General features: G+C 34.7%; 2 protein-coding genes across 2 annotated transcripts; both read right to left on the bottom strand.

Moving 5' to 3' along the window:
- Positions 1-335: 335 nt before the first annotated feature.
- Positions 336-3,809, bottom strand: LOC108330783 (probable 6-phosphogluconolactonase 4, chloroplastic). Its single transcript, XM_017565330.2, has 3 exons — positions 3,499-3,809; positions 3,264-3,399; positions 336-972 (listed from the first exon to the last, which is right to left on the bottom strand). The coding sequence occupies exons 1-3, from the start codon at positions 3,654-3,656 to the stop codon at positions 508-510; spliced, it is 759 nt and encodes a 252-aa protein (XP_017420819.1). The 5' UTR covers positions 3,657-3,809; the 3' UTR covers positions 336-507.
- Positions 3,810-6,647: 2,838 nt separating this feature from the next.
- On the bottom strand, positions 6,648-9,403 carry LOC108330005 (probable 6-phosphogluconolactonase 4, chloroplastic). Its single transcript, XM_017564442.2, has 3 exons — positions 8,924-9,403; positions 8,684-8,819; positions 6,648-7,331 (listed from the first exon to the last, which is right to left on the bottom strand). The coding sequence occupies exons 1-3, from the start codon at positions 9,250-9,252 to the stop codon at positions 6,867-6,869; spliced, it is 930 nt and encodes a 309-aa protein (XP_017419931.1). The 5' UTR covers positions 9,253-9,403; the 3' UTR covers positions 6,648-6,866.
- Between the last annotated feature and the right edge of the window lie 546 nt (positions 9,404-9,949).

The following is a 9,949-nucleotide window of genomic DNA, read 5'->3' as shown; positions in this document are numbered from 1 at the left end:
CAGCCCAGTAATTCTTTTCATAATTCATATATCCTCACGCCTGTTGCAGCAAGCCGCGTCCTCATAATATGGTAGCTTCTCACATACACAAAATACAACACGCAAGGTAGTAAAAAGCTCCACGTGGAAGCACCAAGAACCGGGTAGGGGTCAACACATGATGGCACTGATTGTGGGAGAGGACAATAATAAAGAGCATTAACGTGAAGTGATTATTTGATTCATTTCAACGACAACGACAGAAAAGTGGCATTTAAATCGAATGAACACGTCCGTTGAGAGGGTGGGGTTGGTGCACATTATTGATTGGAAATTTGTGGAGAAGAAATGAGATATTTTGAAGCAACATAACTTAATATTCCCTTTATTGTCACCAATAACTAACGACCCGTCCAATGCTAACTGTCACTGGGAATAGGAAATCAACACTTCTCTTACACAAACTCAACATTGCAAAGTTCAAAATAACTAGCACAACATATAGATCAACTGGCCTAGCTGCTGCATCTACAGCTTTGAGGCTGCGTCTTTGTCTAAGAACCATTTCAACTCCCCTTCAGGGGAAACCAATGCAACAGGAAGCTTAATAGGATTTTCAGATTTTCCTAACACGGAGTGAATTGCATCTGCTTCCTTCTTGCCAGTCACCACAAGCGCTGCGTAAGCAGAGGCATTAATCACTGGAAATGTGAGAGTTATTCTCTCTGGGGGTGGTTTGGGTGAGTCCTTGATGAAGGTAACCCATCTTTTATTCTCCTGCACAAGAGGATGCCCTGGGAACAAAGAAGCTACGTGGCCATCAGGGCCCATGCCCAGCAGCACGAGATCAAATTTTGGAAATCCACTGCTCGGTGATAAAGTAATCAAATTTTTGTCGACCAATTCTCTGATACGTGTCTCATAGTCATCGGCTGCTTCCTCAGCTGAAAGAGTATCATTGATTGCATACACATTGCCCGGAGGAATTGGTACCTGCCACGAGAACCAAGATGGAAGTACCAACATGTTAGATTGACAAAAAAATTATGCTGATGGCGACCATACAATATTCAAAAGTATCAAAGTATGCAGAAAAAATAATTCTCAATCTTGCAAAAATATGAGGAGCAGAAATAATAGAAGATGAACATCAATATTTTTATCGTGGGGAATCCTCTCAATCTGAAAAATAAAAATTCACTGGCAACCGAGTCAATCATGCTCCATTAAGATCAAATGGGTACAAGAGAATCAAACTAAAAGTACAAACAACTGCCTTCAACCACTCATTACATCAAAACAATAATACTTTCAAATATGAATAACAGAAAAAGAAACTTAAAGTAGAACAACAATGCGGAACGATTTCACTAACCAAAGACTTCCAATGAAGGATCCTAACTGTCAAAATAAAAAACCATATGCCACGAATCTTCTGTCAAAATTTCATTATGATCCAAAAGGTAACTATGTGAGAATCTAATTTTTACTGAGATGACTCCGTAAATATGTCAATCATTTTTCTCTCTCCTTTCTCTATTCTAAATACTTTCTCTCGGTCAAGAAGATCCTCTTCACTTAGGTTAAGTGAAACAGAATGACCTTAACTAATTCAAACTTTTTAGATACATAATTAAAAATCCAACCCAACAAAGACTAAGAAGCTAGACAACATAGTCTGGTCACGCAATCATCTTTAAAGAAGACTGGCGAGAACTATTATAGCTCATAACTTGAAACTGAAGGCAGATTTTTTCCCTCTCTTGCGTCATCCCATAGGAATACGCTCAATAAACGTGTCAAACTAACACCGTACCTAGCAGCATCCAACAAAGGGGATTCATCCACCTGATCATCCACAATTAAGTAATCTCTCTATGAAATGCTTGTAGCCTTGTACTCGTCTACTTAGTTTCACGACTTCGTATATAATTTTAGTTTCCTACGATATTTTCGTAACATTCAGGTTTGGTATGAATTAGTTTAAAGGACTTGTTTGGTCATAGGTTACACTTATTTAGAAATCAACCTTTGCTGGAAAAAATATATTATTTATAAAGACGTATGGAGACTAAAACTTAAGAAATATAATGAAAGAGACCACTTAATGTGTAGCAATATAAGGACAAAAACCTAAGCTTTTCTATCTGACCCATCTGGTTATACATGTAGGGTCTAAACGATTTACACTCTTTTTTGAAAACGCTCTCTTCTTTAAGCTGAAATTGATTCAAAATCCAAAATTTTTGTGACCCATTTCTTACTCAATGAATCTCTCTCATTTTCCCAGATTTCAATATATTTTAAACGATATAGTAAATAGCATGTTAGAAAATGTTTGTTACTAGTTTCCAGCCCTCCTCTTTGGTAGAATAGCAAAATATATGGTTAGGCCTCCTCCTAGTTCTCAATAAATTTTAACCTAGTGTACCGAATATTGCTACATGCTAGCGCTCTACTTTCTTAGAATAGTCAGTGACACGGCTAGGTTCCCCTATGTCCTAGCCTTCAACAAATTATATAACCAATTGCAAACACTATATAAGAAAGTGCATTACTATTTGCAAGCACTTCCCTTTCTTAGATTAATGAAAGACAATGGATAGACACCCCGACCAAATGGAATCAGACTCCAGGGCATATGGTTGCACCCAAAACTTTGTGTTTGTTTGGGATAGTTTGATTCTTTAGGATTTGTGGGTGGCTTAAGCAAAAATGTGTCCATATTTCATGTTGTATGCGATTCCAAAATGGGGTTCCTATCCTCAAACATGGACTGTTTTGACAATGGCTCGAATTCAGCTTAAAGAGATACATAACCCTGAACTAACCTCCTTTTTCTTTATCAACATTAACACCACAACACTTATCGAACATAAAACATTTTGATATGATATTGAAGGGTTAATGTAATTTTGAGTTTTTTTTTCGTAATTTTTATTTTTTTCAATTAAATATGAGAAATAATGTTCATATAATAAGAATAAAAAACGCTACTAGTAGATATTGTGAATTAATGTGGGCGTTGTGTATAAGAGGATATTACAATACACTTGTAATATGATTGATTGAGATATATATGAATTCAAACAAAAACTGACGTGAGAGCAGCTTCTTGGAATTCCGAAGCCAAATTATATGCTTTTCCAAACTGGATATGACAATGGTTCCCCTATTTTGTCATCACAGTCTCCACAATTTGAGAACATGTTCGGCATAAACAAACAGCGCATATTCGAACTAAACAAACCATTTTCCAACATAAACAACACAAGTAAATATACCTTGCAGAGAAGCCCATCTAAAGCAAGCTTGTAGTTACTATCTTCATGAGTCTTAGGCACGACCCTCTCATCCAGCCAAAACACTTGCCATTTGGACCATTCAATAGAATCAAGATAAGGCGATTCCGGCAGTTTCCTGAGACCCAAACACAAAACACATTCACATCAATCCAATTCAATTCAATCGAAACATTTCGTTCAAAGTGAGAACATTTTTATATGAAAAGTAACCCACCGGAGATACTCGATCATAGAGCCACCAGACAAGCAAACGGTGAAAGCCCCCCTTTCCGAAGTGAATTTATTGGAGAGATCGGCAACGTATTTGGCCAGAGAGACGGCAAGATCCTCTCCTTCGAATACCTCTACGGCAGCCTTGTTGGTTTCTGCCATGGACGTGAGATTGACGCTAGAGACGAGAGAAGAAGATGTGCGTTGAAGGTGGATGGAGATTGGTGTTGGGGAAGGAAGAGAATGCGAATCGCAAAGTGTTTGATTAGTACAGAATGGGTACAGAGCATGTCACTCCTCTGTTGGTGGTCTTCTTATAGGCGCGAATCAAATGGAACACACTTCGAGACAAAGCCTCTCTTCCATGCAACGTTTATGTTTTTTGGATAAATAATTACAAAATAAAATAAAAATTCTACCACTTACAATTTAAAATATTAATTATCTTAGAAACCTTAGCTGTTAAATCCATGATGATTTCTATATTATATTTTTAATCATTTTGTTTTTATCCCCTATATTTTAGATAAGACTTTGGTTGATGTTTTCAGTTTTAAAAATATTTAATTGAATCATTTACATTGCATAGGTTTCTCTTGATGTTTAAACGAGATTAAATTAATCTAGATAAAGAATTTATCTCAAATTAAATTATACCTCATTTATATTACGTTATTACATATGTGCTCTTTAAAGAAACTTGTTCTATTAATAAAAAATATTAAAAATATCATGTTTGCATTACATTACATATATTACATATTTATTTTTAAAAGAAAATCTTTCCAACAGTAAAAGATAAAAAAAATATAAGAGATGAGTATATATTTGTGTGCTTATTTTAGGTTTAATTTTAAAATTTTAATTAATTTTTTTAAAAATATTGATTTAAATAAAATTTGTGATAATTAAACTTATTAAATTGTGGAATAAAATCTCTTAAAAAGATATTTTTAATTATATAAATTATATTTTGAATATTATAATATTTATAATTGAAGTTAAATTTGATTAATTGAAAATGTAAAAATAAATTGTTTCAAGCATCTAATTTTTATATTCTCACCCCTCTACCACTTATAATATCATATCTTTTTTATATTGTCATATGACCATCTTCCACTCATAACAACCCTTAATTTTTTACATTCTCACCCCTCTACCACTCATAAAATTAGATCTTTTTGGATGTTGTCATGTGACAATCTTCCATTTATGAATATGGTGAACAAACTCCATAATTTTTCTATTCCCATCCCTCTCCACTCAAAATCAAATCTTTTAAAATGTTTTTATGTGACAATCTTCTATATTCATAATCAGAAAGTTGTCATATGATATTTATCTACAACACATAAATTTGATCAAACTAGTCCAACAAGAGGACCTAAAATATAAATATTAATATTTTTTAGGTTTTTCTATAGTTTTGGACTAAATTGAAAATTAAGCAAAATTCAATTATTAATAATTTATTAAATATTTTATAAAAATAATTAATTAAATTATATTTAAAATTATCAATAAAAAATATTTGTCTAATATTTTTTAAAACTTACGGAATATTTGAAATTTAGGTTCTCTTAATCAATTTGAATGGTTTAACCTAATAGAGAATTGTTCAATGAAGGACTCTCACGTGACAATTTCTCTTTCTATCAAAATCAAGGTAGATGAAGATCTAGTGTTGGTTTGTTCCTTGTTCTTATAGTAACTTGTCTGATTTTTCTATAGGTGAGGTTGTGATGTTTGTGTGGTGGCACAAGATGGTTGCGTGACAGATACAATTTGGTTTACTTATTAGGTTGTTGGTTTGCGATTTCTAGGTTAGACAACAATGATTACAATACTGTTTTTTTTTTGTTTCAGATATGTGATTGGAGGTTTGAGTGGGGAGATATAGTTGGTTGTGAGTGTCAATTTTCATGGTGGACAAAGGAGTGTTTCTCCCTACACCTCACCTGTTTCGTCCTATACCTCCAACTTTTATTTAATTTTCATCTTTGCTCCTGTTGCAATTCCAACACGGGCTGCCGCGTTTTGAACGCTGGTTGAATGCACCGCATTTTGAATTGCGGTTCTGACTATATTGAATTCCTTCCATTTGGCTTGCTGCTTCATGCTTGCAGATGCTTGTTTATGAATTTATGTCTAATGGTACATTAAGGGATCACCTTTCTAGTATAAATTATGCTCTTATTTTCTAATATTCTGAATTTATTAAGATTTTGGTTTCATTGCATTATTCTGATGAACGAGTAGCCATATATGCTTTGAACATATTACTTGTCTCGAAGCCCAACATACATAGTTGTGTGCCTAATTTCCTTTTTAAGATGTCTCTCTTAAGAGTAAGCATATTGTTTATAGTTATAGCGAAAGAACCCCTAACTTTTGCCATGAGATTGAAGATTGCACTATGGGTAGCTAAAGAATCGCAATTCGAAAATGCGGTAACATTTAACCGGCATTAGAAGTGCGACAAGGACAAAAGTGAAAATTAAATAAAAATTGAAGGTGCAAGACAAAACAGGTAAGGTACAGGGAGAAACACTCTCGACAAAGATGACATGTTAGTTCGCAACACATGTGTGTTTTGAATATTATGGTGCTATACTATCATGATGCAGTGACAGACATAGTGGTTATGGAGGAACCGTGGTGGTTATGGAAGAATGAAGTTGACATATTGTGGTTGATTGGAGTGTAGTCTAATGGTGGCAGCTAGGAATTTTGTTGGATGGTAAGAGGTTGAAAATGATGGACATGTGGTAGCATCACATTGACTAGATTTATGAGTGAAAGATTGCCCTTTGACAACATATTAAAGGATATGATTTTGAGTGGTAAGAGAGGTGAGAATAGGGAAATAAGAAAGTCTAATAGCAAAAGTTAACTTTGTGACCCAATTTTTAAAAAATGGAGTGTATAAGTCAAATAGGAGTGTAGAACAAATTTTTCCAAAATTTGTTAACTTTTTGTCTTATTCATTTCCACATTGATTAGTCCTTTCTTACCTTTAATTTTCAGCCCCGTGATTCTTTCCATAATTTGTATATATGGTAGTGTTTCACATATACAAAATACAACAGGCAAGGTAGCAAAAAGCTCCACGTGAAAGTACCAGTAGAGGTCAACACATGACAGCACTGATTTTGGGAAAGGATGATAATAAAAACCATTAAGTTCAAGTGATTATTTGATTCATTTCAACTATAAGGATAGAAAAGTGGCCTTTAAATCGAATGAACCCTGTCCAATGCAAAAACTATCACTGACAATAGGAAATTCAGCACTTATCATACGCAAACTCAAAATTGCAAAGGTGAATAACTAGCACAACATATAGATCAACTGGCCTAGCTGCTGCATCTACAGCTTTGAGGCTGCATCTTTGTCTAAGAACCATTTCAACTCCTCTTCAGGGGAAACCAATCCAGCAGGAAGCTTAACAGAATTTTGAGATTTTCCTAACACAGAGTGAACTGCATCTGCTTTACCCTTGCCAGTCACCACAAGCGCTGCGTAAGCAGAGGCATTAATCACTGGAAAGGTGAAAGTTATTCTCTCGGGGGGTGGTTTAGGGGAGTCCTTGATGAAGGCAACCCATCTTTTATTCTCCTGCACAAGAGGATGCCCTGGGAACAAAGAAGCTACGTGGCCATCAGGGCCCATGCCCAGTAGCACCAGATCAAATTTTGGAAATCCACTGCTCGGTGATAAAGTAATCACACTGCTATTGACCAATTCTCTGAGACATGTCTCATAATCATCGGCTGCTCCCTCAGCTGAAAGGGTATCATTGATTGCATGCACATTGCCCGGAGGAATTGGTACCTGCCACGAGAACCAGGATGGAAGTACCAACAGGTTAGATTGACAAAATAGATTGCTGATGGAAGCTAGACAACATAATCTGGTCACGCAGTCATCGTAAAGAACATTACTCAGAAAAAATATAGCTCATAACTTGAAACAGAAGGCCATTTTTTCCCTCTCGTGCATCATTTTATACGAATGAGATATACACTCACTAAGCATTACTATGCAGCATCCAACAAAGGGGATTCATCCACCTGGTCATCCACAATTAAGTAATCTCTCCATGAAATGCTTGTAGCCTTGTACTCACCCATTTACTTTCACAATTTCACATATATTTTTAGCCTCCTTTGATATTTTCATAACATTCAGGTTCCAAATGAATTAGTTTAAAGGAATTGTTTGGTCATAGGTTACACTTATTTAGAAATCAATTGATAAAAAAAAGAAACTTAAGAAATATAATGACAGAGACTAATATGTACTAATAATGTAAGCAATAAAACCTAAGTTTTTTTTCATCTGAGCTATCTGGTGGCACATGTAGGGACTAAATGGTTACTTTAAAACTACTACTTAGAGAGAAATTATAGCCATATACTCCTTTGAATTGATTCAAAATCCCAACATTTTGTGACCCATTTCTAACTCAGTGAATCTCTCTCGTATTTTCCTAGATTTCAATATATTTTAATCAATTGTAAGTAGTGCGTTAGAGAAAGTTTGTTACTAGTTTCCAGAACCCCTCTTTTGTAGAATAGCAAAATATATGGTTAGGTGTCTTCCTAGTTCTCAATAAATTTTAACCAAGTGTACCGAGTATGTTAGAAAAAAAGTATGTTGCTACTTGCTAGCACTTTCTTATACATAATTAGGTCCTCCCCCTCCCCTAGTTTCCAAGAAATTTTAAACAATAGTAGACACTGTTGGAAAGTATATTACTACTTGCTAGCACTCCCATTTCTTAGACTAATAAAAGACATGGCTAGACACAGCCAACAAATGGAGTTAAACTCCAGAGCTCCAATCTCAGGCCTCCTAGGACATAGGTTGCACCCAAAACCTTGTGTCTGTTTGGAAAAGCTTGATTCTTTGGGATTTGTGGGTGGCTTCAGCAAAAAGATGTCCACATGTCATGTTGTATGCGATTCCAAAATGGGGTTCCCATCCACACACATGGACTGTTTTAACATTGGTTTCAATTGAACTCAAGGAGACACATAACCCTGAACTAATCTCCTTTTCCCATTTTTTTTTCCTCAACATTAATCCCAACACTTAAGGAACAAAAAACATTCTCAAAAATTTGAGAACATGTTCAACCTAAATAAACCATTTTCCAAAATAAAAAACACAAGTAAATATACCTTGCAGAGAAGCCCATCTAAAGCAAGCTTGTAGTTACTATCTTCATGCGTCTTTGGCACGACCCTCTCATCCAGCCAAAACACATGCCATTTGGACCATTCAAGAGAATCATAGTACGGCGGCTCCAGTAGTTTTCTGAGACCCAAACAGAAAAGACATTCACTTTAATCCAATTCAATTGAATCGAATCACGCTTAGGTTGAAAGTGAGAACATTTTCATATGAAAAAGAACCCTCACCCGAGAAACTTGATCAAAGAGCCACCAGACAAGCAAACGGTGAAAGCCCCCCTTTCCGAAGTGAACTTATTGGAGAGATCGGCGACGTATTTGGCCAGAGAGACAGCAAGATCCTCCTGTTCGAAGACCTCGATGACAACGTTGTTGGTCCCCGCCATCGACGCTTTAAGCGGGGCTGGAAAGCTCTTGGGATTGAAGCTAAGCCCTTTGAATGTGAGGGGGCGAGAAAAGAAGACGTGGCTTGAGGGTGGTTGGAGGTTGGTGTTGGGGAAGGAAGAGAGTGCGAATCGCAGAGTGTTTGATGAGAGTGTAGAATGGATAGAAGCCATACCTCAGTGGGTAGAGTATTCTTATAAGCTCACTGAAACAAATCAATTGGTACAGTGGCAGTAACAAAGTCTACGTTTCCTTTCTTTTCTTCTCTTCCACCATTTTTCCTTCTTTATTCAGCATACCATACAATGGTGGGAGTTTATTCCTATGCATTCTTAAGGGTTCTTCGTCATTTTTGTGGGGTTAATAACTTAATTTATATTTTTGTGACTTTTATTGTATTACATTATTTTTAATATCTCGTGTTAATTTTTTTAGACAATTCTTTTGTATAAAACCCTCACTTTGATAATACTTTTAATACCTCGTCTTTTAAAAGTATTATTTTCGTCATTGATATGTTAGTGAGGTAAATCTAGAATGACATAAAAACATATAATTATATAAATATTTTTTTATTTTTTTAGAAAAAGTATATTATTAAGTAATTGAAATTGTAATTTATTTTTTACTTTTCAATTTAAATTATTATATTAAATTTATTTTTACTATCTTAAATTTTTCATGTAATACCATTTAGTAAAAAAGTTTAATTGCATTAATTTGTAATGTTAAATTTGTTTTTAATTTATAAAGAATTACAAAATAATCTATTAAATATTAAAAAAATACAATAATTTATATAAATATTTAATACATCTAATTAAAATTTAAAAATATATAAAAAGTATATTAAAATGTAAGAGATAATAA

The sequence above is a fragment of the Vigna angularis genome, chromosome 4 (genome assembly GCF_016808095.1).
Source record: "Vigna angularis cultivar LongXiaoDou No.4 chromosome 4, ASM1680809v1, whole genome shotgun sequence".
NCBI lineage: Eukaryota > Viridiplantae > Streptophyta > Magnoliopsida > Fabales > Fabaceae > Vigna > Vigna angularis.
Note: the sequence above shows the minus strand (reverse complement) of the source record. Positions and strands in the feature narration are given on the sequence as shown.

Excerpts from the sequence above, each read along its gene's own strand:
- LOC108330783 (XM_017565330.2), bottom strand. The coding sequence starts at position 3,656 with ATGGCAGAAACCAACAAGGCTGCCGTAGAGGTATTCGAAGGAGAGGAT. Across the intron at positions 3,400-3,498 it reads TCTATGATCGAGTATCTCCG|GAAACTGCCGGAATCGCCTT; the intron begins GTGGGTTACTTT and ends TTTGGGTCTCAG. Across the intron at positions 973-3,263 it reads TAGATGGGCTTCTCTGCAAG|GTACCAATTCCTCCGGGCAA; the intron begins GTATATTTACTT and ends TTCTCGTGGCAG.
- LOC108330005 (XM_017564442.2), bottom strand. The coding sequence starts at position 9,252 with ATGGCTTCTATCCATTCTACACTCTCATCAAACACTCTGCGATTCGCA. Across the intron at positions 8,820-8,923 it reads TCTTTGATCAAGTTTCTCGG|AAAACTACTGGAGCCGCCGT; the intron begins GTGAGGGTTCTT and ends TTTGGGTCTCAG. Across the intron at positions 7,332-8,683 it reads TAGATGGGCTTCTCTGCAAG|GTACCAATTCCTCCGGGCAA; the intron begins GTATATTTACTT and ends TTCTCGTGGCAG.